Source organism: Melospiza georgiana, chromosome 2 (assembly GCF_028018845.1).
Source record: "Melospiza georgiana isolate bMelGeo1 chromosome 2, bMelGeo1.pri, whole genome shotgun sequence".
NCBI lineage: Eukaryota > Metazoa > Chordata > Aves > Passeriformes > Passerellidae > Melospiza > Melospiza georgiana.
Genome location: NC_080431.1, coordinates 2,948,808 through 2,968,614, shown reverse-complemented (window position 1 = coordinate 2,968,614; position 19,807 = coordinate 2,948,808). Strand labels below are relative to the sequence as shown.

General features: G+C 38.5%; 2 protein-coding genes across 4 annotated transcripts in view; one reads left to right on the top strand and one right to left on the bottom strand.

The window, feature by feature from the left end:
- ARL13B (ADP ribosylation factor like GTPase 13B) overlaps positions 1 to 19,807 on the bottom strand; it is a 33,041-nt gene that overhangs the window by 11,973 nt on the left and 1,261 nt on the right. For 2 of the 3 annotated variants that reach the window (XM_058045358.1, XM_058045360.1), the window contains exons 2-4: positions 18,244 to 18,416; positions 16,972 to 17,042; positions 14,909 to 15,158 (exon numbers count right to left, since the gene is read on the bottom strand). In XM_058045358.1, coding sequence (XP_057901341.1) covers positions 14,909 to 15,158; positions 16,972 to 17,042; positions 18,244 to 18,302 — 380 coding nt within the window. In that variant the 5' untranslated portion in view covers positions 18,303 to 18,416. The remainder of the gene's footprint in view (positions 1 to 14,908; positions 15,159 to 16,971; positions 17,043 to 18,243; positions 18,417 to 19,807) is intronic. The other variant, XM_058045359.1, reaches the window with a different exon arrangement.
- On the top strand, positions 1,477 to 13,676 carry STX19 (syntaxin 19). Its single transcript, XM_058045361.1, has 2 exons — positions 1,477 to 1,677; positions 9,926 to 13,676. The coding sequence occupies exon 2, from the start codon at positions 10,026 to 10,028 to the stop codon at positions 10,902 to 10,904; it is 879 nt and encodes a 292-aa protein (XP_057901344.1). The 5' UTR covers positions 1,477 to 1,677; positions 9,926 to 10,025; the 3' UTR covers positions 10,905 to 13,676.

Sequence of the window (19,807 nt, the reverse complement as noted above, 5' to 3'; positions counted from 1 at the left end):
ATTGTTTCACTCCCAAGAGATTTCTCAGCATCAAAAACATTAGAAAAAAGCTGTGTTGCATCTACAGCTCAAAACCCCACATTCCTTGTCACCATTACCCTCATGAGCTATGATTCATTATCTAATCTTTCATCTTCCTTTTCAAGAACAATTTGTTTATGAAGGAGACCATAGAAAAGCAGCTTCTCAAATGTCCAGGCTCTCTCAATCTTCACCATTCTTAACTATTTGTGGTCCAAACCATTCAAACCATTCACTTATTTGCCATCATCCTGGGGATAAAAATCCCTATGTCTTAATGATAATGAGAACTTTGCTGGTTTGGCCTGCAGAGCTGATAAGAGCATAAAGCTCTTCCCTGCCCTTCCTTGATAATGAATTCCCACTTCTTAAAGAGAGAACTTCTGCAGTGCTTTGTATGATTTAGTGCAGGGATTCCCCAACTGCTGCTCAGTGCATATACAGAACCTGTGATACTTTCAGCATGTTTATAATACTCTGGCACTGCTTCTTTTCACCAAACAGCTAGAACAAGACTTGTCCTCTCAGCTATGAAACCAAAGCTAAACCAGGGATAAACTGAGATGCAATGCAAAAAAAGTAATTAAGTCTGGAAAAAAGTTACCTCCACTTTTTTCTCCCCCACACAACCTAATTTTGTTACACTCTGAAAATCCTACTGTGCTGCCTCAAACTCAAAAAGCATTCCTCAGCAGTGCTGTCAATTCATCTAGAGCTAATTGAAGGAAATATTTCTGAGCAGTGTTTGTTGCCATAGCCTATTCCGCTCTCACCTGAAGATTAAATAACTGCACTATTTGCACTATGTTTGCTCTGCACAGCCTACAAAGCACAGCTGAAGCAGAATGAAATGCTGGTAAGCTGCATAGCTCAGTGGCAGTTTGACACTAACATCCCACAGCTCGCAGCAGCTGCTGATTTTTAACCTCTAACACCTTGAAAAGTGTCATATTTGTCTTTCTGGTCAATCAGCTTCCACTTTCCCTGCAGCAATACTAACAAAACCATGGCTGAAGCGCTGTACCTGGAAAAGCAGCTCTCTGCCTATTGTCCCCAGAAAGTGAAGTGGTTTTGCTGAGGTCCATCTACTGATGGACCCCTCTGCTCACTTCAGACTTTAGGTCAGGCTTCAAGTATTTTGTAGTAAAATGCATTATCTGTAGGGGTTATTTTATCCCCACGAACAGATGCACCTACCCTCAGCAATTCCTTTTCCCTCCACGCTTTGGTGCTGAAGCAAGCAAAGCCTGCAGTTACACTTGAGCTTCCAAGGTAAGCGGCGCTCCACTCACGGCTCCTGAAGGGATCTGCTGCAAGGCACTTCCTGCTCCTGGCACTGCCAGGGATCCGCCTCCAGCAGGGCTGGCTTTCAAACAGGCACGACCAGATTCCCCAGGCACAAAGTAATCAATTTGCCTGTTCCCTGCAGTTGCAAAAGGCAGTTTCTCTCTCACACTCTACCTACCGCTCCTGAGGATGATCACGCTTGGACGACGGGAGAAGAATTAGGAGGAATGAAGGAAATACTTCATGGAATGTTGCTCAAGACAAGTTGCCTAGGGAATATTCTGGAAAAATGTTTTTTGGGATTATACTGAAGCTTAACCTCAGGAGTTCCTGTGTAAAGGGTAAAAGCCACCAGCACGAGATTCAGAGGTAAACACTCTTCTCTTACTTAATGTTTATAAATTTACAAACATCAGAAAAAGTCTTTGTAGAGGGATTTAGAATGGAAACGTGCCTAAGTGTCGAGACAAAAATAATGCATGTCTGCCTTGCAAAGAGTTCGGTATTTCTGTGGGTGAACATGGACTCACAGCTCTGCTGCTCTTTCACAGGAACAACAGGGTTTGAGGCAAGTTTTATGCAAAATTAACCCCTTCTTTAGGGAATACATCAGTTATCTTAAAAGACAGACCTTGATTTTAATTTTCCAAGTCAGCTCAACTTCATATATAGCAATTTTTGCTATTTAAAAACCTGTAGGAGGTATATATCAAAACATACTTGAAAGCACAGCAGAGTGGCTGTTAGTTTATCATATTAAGTTTGCTCAGTAAGAAGCTTTCATCTATAAAATCAGGCTTGGCTTATTTCAGTTTCACATAAAGTATATATGAATTGTCTTAGTGTAACAAACATACCTCATGCAAGAAATAAAGAGAAAGTTGGCACCTACTGCTTTTAGATCAAGTAGGATTTTTCTAAGCAACTGGAGAGCTTTTCAACTTTAAGAGTCACGGGAAACAATGTGGAAAGGGAGTGTTATGTGTGCATTGGCACAACTGACATCTACAGCTCAGTGACAATATTTCTCTTAGAAGCCACTTCTGCTAGAGAAAAACAAAGTCTGAATGCTATGGAAGTTCCTTGACCTGTCTATAAAATCTCAATTACTGAGCAAAGAGGGGAAAAAAAACCTAACAGAAACCAAAGCAGTATTAAAAGTTTACTTGGCAATACAAAATCTGTAAAAATGTCTCAGATATGCTACTTTTGGGGTTGTGTTTGTTTAGAATCAGGGATCACAACCTCAGAATTTTGTGAAAGATCTGCATAGTGTCCATCAAAATTAATGAAGAGCAAAGCATCCCTGAGGCCAAACTATTACAGCCTCAGAACAATCTCCATGATTGAGAGCAACTATAGGAAAATGAATCCATATGAGAATGGTTTACCTACGATCAAGATTAGTCTTGAAGGCTACTTCAAGAAGCCATAGCTTTAAGGGATGGAATTAGCTGGGAAAACAAAGCCAGAACCTTTGAAATTAACAGCAGTCTAAACAAGGGGAAAGAACAAGGCCATATTCTTCACTCTACAGTGACTCTTCTATTTCAAATGCTGTTCTACCCTTTTTCCCTTCGGAATTTTTATCTCTCATGCATTAACCTTTATCTTGAGCAATCCTGTGCACAGCCATCACAAGGATGCTTTATTGCAAAGAAGCAGATGCAGCCTGAAAAACTTTCTCTCTTTATGCTTTGCTTATGTTAACATCCATGAAAGTCAAACTCCTGACCCACACACAGGCAAAAATAAGTGTCCGCTTGTTTTGCTGGTTCCTCCTTCTTCATTTATTGGCAATTCATGAGGGTTTTGAGGAAGTCATGGAAATATAGTTCTTCATACTTTTAACAAACAAATAGAAAAACTGATCAAGAGTTTCAAGTGGCCCACGGAAGGCACTCTTGATGAAGTCCTGAGCCTGCCCTATCAGATGATTTTTTGCAGATTGCCTTCCAAATGGAATTGTTGACAGATCTTCAAGCACATTCTTCTTTAGCATTTCAAGCCCCTGCCCCTTCTGAGTTGCTGACAACAACGACAAACCTATCAGTAAATTTTGATGGTTAACACATGGCTCTCTCTCAAATTAAGGGACTTAATTTCAATTCATGCCTTCAATTCTCATGCAAAACAATACTTTGAATATTATGGTAAACTGTAATGAGAAAAAGGTGATTAAAGTGCTACCAGGTTGTTGTCCTGCTTTCATGCAACTTCAGGGAGCTGTAGGAGGCATTTCAATAAGTCAACATTTTCCCTAGACAGTTCCTCCAGGTCAGTTTTAAATAAGAGAACAGTTAAAACTAAGATTCTAAACAACTCCTGTTTACAATATCTCTAGGCAACTTCAGTCTCATATTAGCTTTTGAACTGGTCATAAGAACAGCAATTATAATTAGTTTCATTTTCTTAAGTGGCCTCATTCTCACCACAGGTCTGAATCATATTCCTATTTACTGAAAACGTTTCATGACACACTGCTCTGCTATCAGTTCAATTCCACCTCTTAGTCAAACAGGCTGCAGCCAACGATGGCTGAGCTCACCTAAAGCAAGTTATGTTCAGCTTCCAATGTGTAATTCCAAAACAAATGACAATAAGTGATATAACAATATATTTTTGGACAAGATTAAAAAAAAAGTGAATTGGTTTCTTATACTCTTATTTCACCCTGATATATCAAGCCATAGGCAAATTCAGTATAGTCAAATAGCCTGTATGTTTTTTTTTAAAAAAGCTGCCTTACATTTATTACAGATGAGTTCCAAGGCTGTGATAGTCAGCTCTCATGTCTGACAGAGATGAAATGGGAATGTAAAGCAGGTGGGATGGTGCACAGCACAAATTCTGAGTCTGCACTTCTACTGTCAGGAAGACAAATCTCTCACACCACTTAGAGCAATACAAAGCTGTTAAGTATGAATTCAACTACAAATCCTATTGTTTCCTACAGGTGGAAAAAATCTCACCTGTACTCTACCCTGCTGCCGCCCTTTCACTTGTTCCTATTTTATTTCCAAATACTGCTTTAAAATATATCAGTATTGGACCTTAATGAAGTCATCTTTGGGCAGAGGAGATCATGACTTTCTAGGTTTCTGTGACCTCTAGGTTTGTGAGGATTCTTAAAGAACACCACTGACAGCAGATCTCTGGTTAAACAGGTGAAAAAAATCACCATCAAAACATGAAGTTCTTACCAATTACAGAGAATTAGCTGCAGACTAAGTGACTTGCAGAGTGAGATCATTGTTTTGTCAGTGAGGTGCAGTGTCCATCACCCTCACTGGATTATGTCAGTGCCAAAACATGAACTCCTCACCTTCTACTACCCAAAGTATCAGCAGGAATGACTGCAGCCATGGAAATGCTGGCAGATGCTTTTCCCCAAGTCTACATCTGCAGCCACACAATCATAACAAAGATGTCAAAACTCTAAGGAACAAGCTCAGATTTGCAGCTGATTCACTTTTGGTATCTTTGAACCAAATCCTTCAAAAACAGCAAAACACCAATGCAAGACAGATATATCTCCTACAACAGTCTGTGTTACAGATTTGTGGTTAAAGCTCAAGAACATCTTGAGTCTCTTCTCCCTCTGTCCAGGTCTCTTGGAAAACTCACTCCAGAGCAGCATGATTTAGCTACACTTGGACAGGAACTTTGGCCTAATTCTTCCCCACCTTCTAAATTCTTTGAATACTCAGGTCTGCTTTACTGTATTTGAATTTCTTGGTTTTACTCAACATCCACATTTCTCCCCCTCCCACAATCCATTTCACAATAATTAGACAATTCCAAGCTACCTCGCTTCAGATGCAGCATTTCTATTCTTGCACATCCTGATAATTTTGGTTTCCCTGGGGAAGTCTTGTGGCAGTTTTTACACAGTAATAGGACAAGGCAGAAGTGTTTTAAATGCAAGAGAAAAGATTAACATCACGTTAGGACAAAATTCTTTACTGTGAGGGTGGGGAGGCTCTGGCACAGAGAGGAGTTGTGATCATCCCTTTTGCTCAAACTGTTATTGATTGTGCACTATCATCTCATCTGTGGCATATTTTTAGGCAGGGAAAGCTCCCTGCCTTTGGTATTTTCTTGTTAAACCACTCCCACACTTTCCACAAACAGAAACCTGAACGTACAACTATTTTTAAGTATGTTTTTCCAAGGACTTATCTTACACCAGAGATGCTTAAGAGCATATTTTCATCCAACCACCTTGTGTCCTTTAATCCTTGGTTTAAGTAGGTTTGTTTACAAGGTATTTAAGTTAAAGGAAACTTTACAAACAAAGGAGAAACTAAATGTAACCTATAACAAGATGTCCTACTTTAGTAACCTCAGATACATCTTTGAGTAACAGGGCAAGATTTCAAAACACCACCAAACAAGTGCCTTCTTTCCTTGTGAGAACATGAGAGAGCACAAACTGAACTTCAACTCAAAACACCAGCTTAACCCAAAGACTACTGTAAGGATTTTAAACTAGAACCATTTTAATAACATATGTGTCTCAATAATTTCTTGTTGCTAACTTAAGACATTGATGCAGTAATCAAGCTCCAGAGTATGACTCCAAGATTTTCTCATTGCCATTGTGCTCAGAAAAAAGTTAGATGGGTTTCTTGGCACCACATGACAGAGCTGTAATGCAATTCCACTGAAGCTTGGAAATGAATAAGAAATAATAATTTAAAACATGTTTAGGATTACATGTAACATGAAGTTCCCTTGGGACACAGTGCCTGAAAGTCTACCCAGTGCCCTTAACTGACTCATAGCTAAGGGCTGGGAAAACAAGCCTACCCTTATTTTTGGTGCAGTCATTTAAAAAAAAAACCAAACCAAAAAACCCTCCCCCCCCCCCAAAAAAAAAAAACAAAACCCACTAACAAACAAAAATCCAGCAGTTTCAGCAGAGATAAAGAAGGCAGCATGAGCCAGAACACAGATATCAAAGAGCTCTAAAAGAGAGGGTTCTGTTCCTTGATTGCCTGCAAGTCCTCTTCTCTAGAATACACTAAAACCAAGGTGAGGCAGCAAATTGTATCAAAGATCAAAAAGAAACAGAGCCTTTGCTGACAGGCATTTTAATCAAAGTGCTGAATAACTAAGAAATAGTAATCAAAAGCAGAAATTAAAATGAACAGGAGGCTTTGGTAATTTGGGGACTGGGAAAGAAATAAAACAATCCAACAAAGCCAGATTAGAAGACAATAAACCCAAGTACAACCAGAAACAAAGGAATTCCATATGATTAACTTTGCTATTTCATATACCTAATTATGTCTTTTAACTTAATGTAGCCCAAACCTTATTTTTGGATGTAGGCTCCATGTTTCCTGGGTCTACTGATAAATTTATCAGACGGGTGGAAGAACATTCTATGTGGCTGCTTTGCAATAAAGCAAGTGGTCCTTTCAGCTTACCTTTTTTTCCAAATGCAGAAGATAATATAAAAAATTTCATTTCTGTCAAACTCATTATCTTTGAGTTCTAGACATATTTTATCATGATGACAGATTCTAATGGTGGTCCAGTTGCCAGGATCTATTATTCCCCTAGTCAGCGTGCTGAGGTAATTGTATTTATCAAGACTTCCCCAGTCACACATGGCATTTAAATTGTGAGATTCACACAACCCTGTTTCTGAGAAGCAACACAGTCAGGTTATCAGAAGGCAAAGACTCTTGCAATGCCCTTAAAACATATTTGACAAGGATGTGAAAAATGCATTTCTGAACCTGCCAACTATATATGGCTACAGATAAAGGTGCTTCAAGAAGAACAAACTTAATTACCAAGGGTTTTGCATGATAACAACTGCATTGGGCAGTGAATGTAGGGACCACATTAAGTCACTGGAGTGCTTTCAGTCCACATATTCCATTTACTCCACTCTAAAGAATGGGCATATTCTCCCTTTACTGACAAAAACTTCAAGGAAAGTGAAGTGCTTTCATCTCAATCAAAAGAAAAACAGGATGTGCCCCTATATACAAACACAGGACAAAACAAGGACTCAGTAAAAGAACAGAGCTTGTTGTGGAACACTCAAGGAGCCAAGCCAACAATTTCCAAGGTTATCTCTGTCATGAAGACATCCTCATTTCTTTGAAACCAGCATGTGTTCCAATTGCCACTATAATCAAGCACAATTATTGGCAAGCCTGTTCAGTGGCAGGCTTTGAAGGCAAGCCCAACAGTAGAGAAGATATGAAACTAAGATTCAATTGCTTGCATTCCAGTCTTTTGTGAGACTGATCTTTAAACAAGAAAAAAAAAATCTCCAGTATTTTCTGCTCACTTCTCTGATATTTAACAATATTTGCAGATTTGTTTTGCAGTTCTGTGAGGCTCCTCCCCACAACTCCAAGGAGCACAACTATTTCAAGAACAATGCACCAATTCCCTTGGATGCAAGAAATTCTTGTCACCTCACAGCATTAGCATTGATGGTGCCCTTAGAACTTGCTTGTAATCCCAGGTTTGCCCAGCCCTGCTACATTAACTTGGGTCAGCAGATGTGTGAGGCTGGACTAGAACAGATTTTCAGGTCACTTCTCTGAAACCCTGTTTAGCAGCCCTGGGTCCTTTCTCATGCCCCAGGCTGAACTTTCCCTGTTGGTGGTGCCAAGCAGCTCTGGAACATTCCTGAAGAATGTTATCAGGCAGAAACTGCCTGCTTCTGCCATGGGGACACCCACTGAAAAGATCAGCAGTGGAGAAGCATTACTGTCATGAACACATTTTGCATTTTCCTCACCTGAGAATAACACTCCCCAATAAATAACTTGTAAACTCTGATCACAAGTCTTCTCTTGATGTGAATCAACGAACACTAAATTCAAATATTAAGGCATTTAGGGGAAAAAAAAAGCAGTAAAGAAAATTCACACAAGGGTAGAATATCAACATTCTTTCTCATGACTGACCTCTGAAGTATTTCAAGTTTTGTTTTTCAGCTAATCCTTCTGCAAAAAGCCAGATTTAAGTCTGTGAAGACATGTCCACACTGCTCAACTCCATGGCTTACACAAAAATCTGTTTAAAGACTTGAAATATGCATGGGAGAGCAGAGATTCCACAACAGTGTGATTTGGAACTGTTCAAGTAGAAGAGAATCATTAGCATATTGACAGGTTACTGGATAGACCCTTTGCAGTTTCTAAAAATCCATGTTTTGGATACTATTAAGAAATCCTACATTTGCTTGCTAAGAACCAAATAAAATGTGTAGAACCAGGGTTTAATAAGAGTTGCACCTATTTAATGCTATTTCAGAAAACAGCCCTAAAAGCTCTGAAACAGCCAAAAGATGCTACTGTGCTGTTGAACCTTTATGCTTGAACAGCCCTTTGAAAGCCACACATCTGATTGAACCAGAAGACCTTAAATCAAAATCCCATAATCTTCTAGTCCTGAACATGTTACTTCTTACTGAAATCTTCCATTCTTGATCACAGTCCAAGGAAATCATTTATGTAGAGTTTGAGAGAAATACCTTCTTCCCTATGATTAAAAATAGCTGAACTTAGTTTCCATGGGCGTGTTTTAGAAAATAGCTTGCTCTTAATTACCTCTCCAGTAAAGCTTGCACAACAGCTAGGGAACAAAACAAAACTATATCTGCTTTCTGTTAAATAAAAAGCAGCACTGACTTATAGCTCACTGTGGTTCACAATGCACATTTCCAGCAATTTTATGAAGAATGTAAATGACAGTGTAAGAGTAGACAACAGTAATTCAAAAAGGCTTGGAAAATCTTCATGCTGCAACATCAGTGATATGGATTCAGCTCCATAAAAACTGAAACATAAAGAATTAATTTGCTTTCATGCTGAATTATGCAATGATGAGAGCTCTGTTTTTCTGTTTTATTGTAGCTAACTGCTTCAGTTACTATCTAACTCTCCAGGCAAGGGAAATGGAGAAAGGTCTTTGGGAGTGGCCAAATTAATAATCTTAATTCATGCCAGAATGCTGATTTGTTACAAAGTCTGTCTCATAATGCCAAAAACTGAAATATCTCCTACTGAGAATCCAAAAATGGCACAGCCACACTCACTTCTACTTCCAGAAAGATTTATAAGTTGATTAGTTATTACCAAGTAAAGAGTAACAGTAAAGTAATTGGAGTGACTTCTCTCTTCCTCCTCAAAATAAAAGTCTTCTCTGCTGTTATCTTATTTCAAAAGTTCCATACCTTCTTGGTGATGTCTCACGGGCAGCTCTTCACAGCACAACCAACTCCAACTCTCTTCTTCCAGCTAACCCACTCCTTTACAGCACTCATCCTTACTAGACACAGCTGTGGCCTGTTCCTAATCTTTAGCAATTAGTACAGCTGCAACTCATCAGGGGTGAGATGATGGGGGTACTTCTGCACTATTTTCTAACATTCTACCTCCCCACACTTCTCCAGTCTCAGTTCACAAACGGACCTCAAAAATGGCCTTGAGCTACAAATCACAACTTGTTCAGAATACCCCCCATTCCAACTCATTGCTGCTTTTACTTTGGTGCAGAGAGAAGTAGCTCTGATCCCAAAACTGCTTTTCATATGTACATATAACCACTAACACTGATTGTTGTTACATTTTGATTACAGTGCAATGAAACAAACCCAACAAAAACGATACTGGAATTAACTTCCCGTGTTGCAAGAGGGGAGAGGAAAAAAGCAGCAAAGAATCCTGACCACAAAAACCATGAGAGACCGTCTGCAAGAGCTCAGACTGAGGGCTAAAGAACTACAGATGGGTGGGGAAAACAATGGTGCAACTGTCCAAGAAGAGGAGCAGGAGGAGTTTGAACAGCAGGCCATAATTTATGAAAAAGAGCCCATCACTGAAAGGCACTTGCAAGAAATCCAGAAACTTCAGAACGAAATCAATAACCTGGTGGAAGAAGTCAATAAATTCAGCCAACAACAAAAAAGCCTCGTGTCCTCAATGAGAAGGTTCAGCGTTCTCAAAAAGGAGTCTAACATAGCCAGGGAAATCAAAGTGCAGGCAGAGCACGTCCGCAGAGGTCTGGATGAGCTGTCCAAAGCAGTGAGGAGAGCTGAGAGCGAGCAGGGGCCGGCCCGAGCCGCGGTGAGGATCCTGGCGGCCCAGCACACCTTCCTGTCCCACCGCTACCTGCACGCCATGCTCGCCTACAACGAGGCCATCACCGCCAAGCAGGACAGGTGCAGGACCTTCATCCTCCGCCAGCTCGAGGTGGCTGGCAAAGAGCTGTCAGAGGAGGAGGTCAATGACATGCTCCAGCAAGGCAAGTGGGAGATTTTCAATGAAAATCTGCTCACTGAAGTCAAGATTACTAAAGCTCAGCTGTCAGAGATTGAGCAGAGACACAAAGAACTGGTCAATCTGGAGAACCAGATCAAAGATGTGAAAGAACTCTTTATCCAGATCTCACTTCTGGTGGAGGAGCAAGGGCAGATGATCAACAACATAGAAATCTACATGAACAATGCTCAAGAATATACTCAAGCATCTAAAGAAAAGTTTGGGCTTGCAGTCAGGTATAAAAGAAGAAACCCTTGCAAAGCAATTTGCTGCTGGTGTTGTCCGTGCTGCAGATGACACCAGGCATGAACTGCTTGAAATACCAGTGGTTCCTCCACACCAAACTGATCTTGGAAAGCACTCTTGGCATCCCTCAACTGCTTCACTTTTCTTCCCATTTTCCCTTCAGCAGAGCTCTCAGGAAAAACTGCATCTGTTTTTCAAGACAGAGTAAAGAATTTTATGGTTTTCACAGAAATACATGAACTACAGGAAAGGGTCAAAGGATAAAAGTGACTTTTTTTGTGTTCTTATAAACTTCTTCAAAAGTTTAGAAATTCTCAAGTTTAGTTTGTTTCTTCAAACTAAAACAGTGTGGCAACAAACTCCCTGTGCTGTTGGGAGGCATTGAAAATAGTGTTAATCTCAAAGACAGGATTCATAAAAACTTTTTACTTACTTTTCACAATAGTAAATACTTTTAATTGCCTTGTGGTTTTTTACCATTTATATTTACTTGCTCAAATTCTAAATGTTTTTTCCCCCAGGAGTCTAAAATTCTACAAAACAAATCTCCACACATGAAGCAGACACCACTAGTAACAATCCAGAATGGGATGCCTAAACCAAACAAGAGGTCAGAAAACTTACCAGGAATGTTTCAATACTACATCTGTAGGAAAAGTTCATAAACTTTTCAGAAATTGACACAGAGATATTTATATTATTCAGCTCCACAGGCAGAGCCCTTCCAGGATAGAGGAATATGATCCTTAATTACACTCCCAAAAGGCACATTCTTAATGCTGCCTATCCTGCCTTAATACACAGCCACATTTACAGTCTCACTCTTGCTAACACAAAAATTTATGAAAAAATAGAATAAAAAATAGAACTCCATCCTTACACCCCCTGCTCCTCCCCCATAATCTAGAACCAGAGAATGATTTAGGTTGGAAGAAACATTCCAACTCCTTTTGGAAGTGAGTGAGAAATAGCTCTCCATGCAGTTTAACAGACAATAGCAATGTCACTGAGACAAAAAAAGTTCTTTCTAAGAAGAAATAAATAAAAGTTTCAACATGAAAACCAAAAACAGCAAACCAGAAACGTATTCCTGAACTGCTTTGTGCTGTGCAAAGATGACACTTTTATTTGGATAGTCAGAGAAGGGATTAGAAACTGCACTGCAATTCAGCAAGACACTAAGTGAACTGGATGCCTGTAGTTGCACGTAGCAGGAAAAAAAATCTACAATCAAAGTCATTTTCACATTGTGGTGTTTAGAAATAGTTGGATTCCTTCCATCCCAGAGCAAAACTGCAACTGAAATTAACTGCTATCAAAATATAATCAAATGTCTCAACCTTAAAGTAAAAAATACTATTTACACAGTAGCAACAAAAAATAAACTTAGATGATGACATCACTGAAACTATTTCATTAAATACTCTCCCCTTAACTGCATATATTAAAAATACATTTATGTTCCAAGGGCAGAGTAGAAATTAGCCAATAAACAGGCTGTACTTCCAGTAGTGGAATAAAACTCAAGTTTTCAAAATTCAAGTTTTAATACTTAGGAAAAGAGCTGCCTGATTAAGTAATTTCCAGATGTAAATTGGTTAGAAACAGGCAAAACAGATAAAACACACTGAAGGAGAACTGGGAAATGAGAAGGACTTGTGGAAAACTTTTCCTATTAACTGAAAATAAATAGTATGAAATAATAGTATGAGCTACAGTTTACATTGAATCTGATACTGAGCATTCAAAATGATTAGCAGTAGAAATCTGCAATAATCACTAAAGTAACTTCCCAGTGTTTTCAGTACTTACATAAATATGCAGAAAACTAAACAAATTAAAGCCCAGCTGCAAGGGTTCTATGAAGAGAAGTGAAACATTAATAGCTATAATCCCTTCTCACCAAAATAACAGGCAGAAAAAGCTTTCTCCTAACAAAATACCTGCCCAAAAATCTCCTTGGTATAAAATATCAGTCACAGCACATGGACTTGCACTTCCTCTTGTACATGGTCCATGTCAACTTAAATTAAAAAAAAAAACAAAAAAAACAAAACAAAGATTCCAAACAAACACAACTAATCCCAAAAAAACCCCAGGATTTGCCTGCATAATATGATGTCTGTGTGCTCCTTTCTGATAAAATAAAGGACAAAAATAATCCTAAGAAAATTTAAACTTGTATGCAAGTCTTGAGGATGCTGCCAGAAGAATTTACCCATAAATAAAGTGATAACACTGAACAGTAAAAAACTCCAAATGACAAGGTTAACATCTCTATGTAATCTATACCAAGAGACAGTAAAAGACAATACTATCACATTTGAGGAAAATTGTCTTAAAATGCTTCTGTGACACCTCCATGGGCAGCAATAAATAACAACATGGGAGAGCAGCAATTAAAATTTGTAGAAAGCATCACATGGAACATCAGATTTCTCATATTCCATATTTCTGTAAGGTAGAGTATTTAGCACCAATTTTATGTCCATATTGTGCAATTCAGCCTATTCTGCATGGATTAAAATGCACCAATTAAAAAATGTAGCAAGATATTGGGGAACTTCTTGCTACATGGGTAGCAAGTATGTCTTTAAAAAAAACCCAACAAAACCAAAAAGCCCACAAACAAAATCTGAACATTAAAATTAATATTTAAAAAGGCTAATTTTCAGCATAAATTAGGAAATCTGACAATACAGGAAAGAGTTCTTAACTCAAGAGGCAGAGTCACACAGGAGCATAAACCAAAGAACTTCTGGATCCCTCCACAGAATTGGGATACTGCAAAAGCAAATTCTGATCAAAGGCTTGAAGTTTAATCTAATAAAAAGTAATAACATGAACAAACTTGGTTTAGTCACCATTAGAGCAATTAATAAATACATTCTGCCTTCTGATTAGCTACTGATAAGGATCAAAAAGCAATATCAAGATCCAGGCAAGTGAGTGAGTTCTCTGCAGCTCCAGTCAGCCACACAAATATAATTCCATTACAGGATTATAGAGATTTCTACCCAAAAAAAAAACCCCAACAAAACGAAAATACAACCCAAAACCCCCCATAAAGTTGTATTTAATTAAAAAACACAGCACAGCTTTCCACAGTCCCAGCTGCATTTTCATTTGAGTTAAACTAAGCTGGCTTTATTGCCTTGCCTGAGCCAGTAACATGCAGAGCAGTGAAAGGTAAAATCTAATCTATTTTCAACATATACACCATTACTTGGCTGAACTACCCTCCACTTCATCAACACAATTAGCCAGGCTCAGCTTCAAACCAGCAGAGCATCACTGTTTCTTAAAAATAAGAGTTCTCTCCTCTTACCTGTACAGATTCTTTATGATAGCACAGGGATGTTGTGCAATTTATACATTATGGAGGTCTTATGCTCACCAGATATGAAGATACTGACTTGACAAACCATTTTAAATTTTAAGAGTTTATTTTTTAATTTCAAAAGCTTATCTGTTAGCAAATATTTTTGGTGTGGAATTTAAAAAAATATGTTCTTTCCAATAGTTTCACAAAAAATATATTCTTTCCAATATTTTACAAACAATTTTCTCTATTAAACAGAGAAAAAAGCAGGTGCCTAATACAACTAAAGCAAGCCTCCTTTAATGAGATTTTGTTGATCATATATCAGCAGCACCATGTATTAAGTAAATAAGACATTTATTGCTGAGAGATCACCCCATTGCTGAGCATAATCAACCATTTACCATTTAATTAATTGATGTAGGCATAAGTAGCAACAATATTTTTGCATCATGTTGCTGTGACAAATTTATAAAGCCTTTTAACCTAGTATTTCAAGTAATATTAGAATTTTAAAGTCTTAAAAAATCTCACCTTGTTATTTTTCTATGGCTAATGAAAGAGGAGAGAAATAAATATCCCTGAGAAGGATGAAATAAAACATAAAACCATAAAACTAATTGCAGTATTGGTTAGTGCTAAAGTTACAGCAGTATTAGTTACAGAAATAGTTCTTTAGGTCTAAATTCACCCAATATCAGATTATTAGGAGAACATTTATTAAGCTACTTACACTAACACAGGTTTTCCTGATATCTTAGGGCTTTTTAACACTTCTGTCATGGCTTGTTTTGTTTCTTCCATTCTTTCAATGTCACTGGAATCCACCACAAATATGACACCGTAGGACTCAGCATAGTAATTCCTCCAGATATTCCGGATCCGTTTTCCACCTCCTAAATCAAAGATGGTGACTTCAAAGCGTCCCTGTTTAAGATTAATTTTGGAAAACCCAACTGTTGGAGCCACATCTTCAGGAGACTCTGTCAAAGAAGAAATCCTTCAGTTTAAAGAGGATTTTTTAGTAGCAAAATTCACATTTTAAAAACACAGAGTGAAACTGCCTTGGTAAATATTGCTGACCACATTTTTGCTTACATGAAGGTTTCCCCTCTCCTCAGGGAATTTTTAAATAACTAGTCTCTCAACTAGTTACTTGACATTAATTTAGATAGGAGCACTGGGGGAGCGGGAAGGGGGAAGAAAAGAGAGAGGCCCTAAAGGCAGATGTTAATATTTCACACCAGTTCCATGGCAGTGGTGGTTACTGTACTGCATTTCCACTTCCACTCATTTCCATGACAGTAATTCAACTTTGAGAAGGAAAACAATCAAACCAGTTAATGCACTATCACCCAGGAACCCTTGTGCTCTGCCAAATTTGTATTTTATCCTTCATGGCTGCCAAAACAGCTTCAGAAGTTCAAACTGAGGGCTGAGGTGAAGTGACTGAAACCATCTTCTTCTGAGATGTAAATTATTTGATTCCCTTTATTCAAGGTCAGGTTTTAGCCTTTGTTTGTTTGCTTCTTTTTATTTGCTGCTTTTTTCTAATTTGCCATGCGATATGCTGAAAAATGACAGATTTCTGTTTAATACTTTTGCTTGCTGCCTCCCTTTCCTGAGGGCAAAGAAAGCCTGGACTCATCTCACACCACTAAGCTGTGCCTGCAGGGCTGAGATAATTGGATCTCTGTTTTAGGCAGCTGGGGAGCACAAGGCAGGACAAACATGGAAAATTCAGCTTGTTGAGAGGAAAAAAATGAAGGCCTGGCTAAAAGCACTGAGCTCTGAAGAGCAGTGCAGAAACTGAGTCCCCACCAGCCTTCTGTTCCTACCCTTAAGACAGCCAAGATGGGCATTCAGGACATTTAAACCCTGGGGAACACTCAAAGAAATCAGAACTATCTTTTCCTTGAGTTTCCCTTTAGAAATACACATATTTATCTCACTTTTTTCCCCTGAAAAATAGGAATTTTAGAAATAACTGTTACATTCAGAGGGTAAAGATAGTAAAGGTGGTGTTCAAATTGAATGGAAGGCTAAATTATGAAACACTCCTGTTTTTAGAGCAAAGATGGAGGAATAGGAGAGAATACTCATGATTTTATCTGTGCTTTAGCAAGTCTGTGAACTTACATAACACAAGTAAACAAACTTGAGGTGGAGTCTCCAAGTCTGCCAAAACACTACTAAGTAAACTCTTGTTCTTGCACAAGATGAAAGTTATTTAGAAAGACAGTCCCACAAGTGGAGGAAAAAAACCACAGAATTTTTGTTTTCATAAGTTTTAAGTCAAATTATATCCTGCTTGCATGTGCCAGGGAAAGTACCCTTCAAAATCAAGTGGTCTTTTAGTGGCAATTTTATTCATCATCATTTTTTGATTATAAATCATGATAAAAAATATCTAACTAGATAATATCTAACTAGAGCCATCCTTAATGTTATGCATACCAATTTCCTTTTTTTAGACCTTATATATACTTACAACACAGATTTTTAGATAAAGTTTACTGCTGTATTCACATTACTGGAATGGTCACCTGAAAGCAACTTTAGCACATGCACACAAGGAAAAATGAGAAAAAATAACAAGTCCACTGATTGTATTGTCCATTGTAGAGTTTTTATTAAGATGGGATAAATATGGGATTTGGATGGTACAAACCACCAAGATTTTCTTTCGACAAGATGGGAAGGAAAGATGCATTAAGAGATGAAGCAATATTTTCAGATTTAAATAACAGAATGATATTCTCAGTGCTGCATTTGGATGATAAATTAATCACTTACCTCCCTGAATTCCTCGGACTGTAGCAGTTTTCCCAGCATTATCAAGACCCACCATTATTAGTGTCACCTTCCTCCATAAGGAGAAAAAAAAACAAATATATTTATTTTTTTTTTTCCTCAAGCTACACATCATTTACTCTCTTTTTTTTTTAACACATGCACAGCAAATTTACCATCAAATAAAAGAAAGAAGAGGTTTCAAAATACCAAGGCACTGTTACTAATGTGTGTCTGGTGTTTAATATGTCCAATCATCTGATTAGACAGAACAGCAGTAGAAGGGAGGAAATGAAAAGTCTCCTGTCATGGTCTAAGTTTCATGTGAGACAATGATTGCTTTCAGCTTGATACCTGCCTGTTGCAATTTAATTTCACAGTACTGTAAATTTTATTTGGTGTGGTCATGGTCCCTTTAGCAATTTCTGTTATTGCAGTTCCATTCCCCTGTATTTTTACCATCTCTCTGCCTCAGTTTTTCCTGTATTAGATAATTATTTTTGTCTCCATCAGTGTGTCTGAACAACACCTGTGTTGTGCTGGAAATATGTGGGACTTACCATGCCTTTGTTTCTAGGCTGTAAATGTGCAAACCAGTGGTGCTAGGAATGCACAATTTATTAACAAACTTGTATACAGGTTAATATTTTCCCAGGATAGGATTTGAAAAGGCACAGGAAAACCTTATTTATGTGTGTATACCTCAGTTCTTCCTCCTGTTCACAAAGACTCAGTCATCAAATCAATTTGCTCAATTTTATTCCCGTTTAAATGTAATTCTAAAAAGCATTGTTATTTGCAGACTTGAAACTGTAATAGTAACAAACATGAAGTATAATTTATACAAGTTCTTTCAGAGGAGCAAGAAACCTCTGAGAAAAGAACTCAAAAATTAAATTGCACTTTAGAATCTCAAAATGCAGAAGCTGGAAGAGTAAGGCAAGAACCAAACAAGCTTTACTTTGAGCAGCTTAGAAGCTTTCTGTGATGGAGTCAGCAGAGCAGAGGACAAAGGAAGGATTACAGATATCATTTATCATGAGTTTTGTCCAAATTGGAGACATGGGTTCAGTGGATAGAGTAGCATAGAGTAGAGAGATACCTCCTCTCCATTGCTGATACCCTGGGTCAGGGTATCAGCACATGGAGAAGAGCCCTGGGGAGAAAGAACTTGGGGGTGCTGGTGGGTGAGAGGCTGGGAATGATCAAATATGAAGCAATGAATAAAACACAGTTTGGGAAGATGAGAAATGTAAAATACTTTCCCATGTTTACCTGACAGGTTCCCTCCACCGTTTCAACCAGTTGCAGCAATTGGCCATTAGATTGAACATCCCTCTTCACCTGCCATCCAGAGCCACCAAAGCTGCAGCAATGATGTGGGCAGGCCAGAGCAACCCAAGGAGACTGGCACAGAGACTGCAGAGCCAAGGTCTTTCTTGTCACTCCTAGAAAGGAAAAAAGGGACAAAAAAAAATTAGTTAGGCAGTCTGTAGAAAGAAGGCAACAGCCTCCTGCTCAGTGTGTTATCTTCAGTCTTGTTATCTTTCCCTTTTCCATCCTCACACACTTCACCCACCCCCCTCTTACAGATCTGGGCAGCCACCAGACACTGCTTATCCCAAATAATGCCAGGCCACAGCACAGAAGGAAACTAAGGGGAACAAAACACATCCAGCTACACAATTTCAGTGCTTGTCTCACCAACACGTGCCACAGCCCTGCTGACTGACAGGGAATAAGGACCAATTTCAAGCATGAGTAAAACTTACAAGAATATAACAGGATAAAGCATTAAAAGCAAACAAAGAACATCCCTGCTAAGTGTGTTCATTCAAGTGTCAATTTCTTTTGCACAAAAAGATCCCAGAGCAGGGAAGCTGGGGCTCTCTAGTGAGTATTCTGAGGAACTGGCAATGATATCCAGTAAATGTCACTAATTTAAATAGAAGTACCAAGTACTTCCATCATTCCACTCTTCAAGCAGAAAGAAACAGAATATTCCTCTTTTTGAGAATTGCCATAACAGGTCTCCCAAAGCTTGTATCTCAAACTTCCCTTCATATTTTAAATTATAGCTACCCTCAAACTAAGGTAATTTTAAATGATGGCAAAAAGTGAATAATTAAAGATCACAGCAATCCTGCTCAACTGTGATGGCTTAGATAATTTATAGAGGTAGGAACTGAACTCCTCCTGATCTTATGAAGCTCATTTTCAAGGATGCCTTTGCATGGGTCTGCTGTCATTCAGTGTCAGAAACAGGTCAGGTTTCATCCAAAGCAGAGACAACAGCTTCTCTTGAAATATTTATATTCCATTATCCTCAAGAACCTGAGAACAGCTTCTCCATGGGAGAGCTGAGTGCATGAAGAGTAGAGAAGTTTCTAAAAAGAACATGATCATTACAACTGTTACAATTATTAAAATCAAGCTCTGAAGAATACAAAATCCCTACTCAAAAAAAAAGGCCACATGCAGTGGGCTGCAGTGCCTCAACCCACGAGGAACTCTGAACAAAGCTCACTTTAAGAGCAGAGCCACACAAATTTCTAGAAAGTAAAATGTAACAGCTCAGTGAATAAATGTGCCATTCTAATTGTGTCAAATGACATAATTGTAACATTTTCGGTGTCTGAACACCTCCACAGAGCAATTCCCATCCCATTATATGAAGACTATCTTTGCAAACTGCCACAAAATTGCTCTTGAGCCCATATGTGGCCCAGAGCATTCAGATGGGATTCATGAGACGAACAGAATTTATTCAAGAGTGAAAAGCAGGGAACAGCTAAACCCTAGCACAAGAATCTTGCTTAAATACAAGAACCATTAAAGG

What these genes read in the sequence shown, in the direction of transcription:
- STX19 (XM_058045361.1), top strand. Translation starts at nt 10,026, where the DNA reads ATGAGAGACCGTCTGCAAGAGCTCAGACTGAGGGCTAAAGAACTACAG.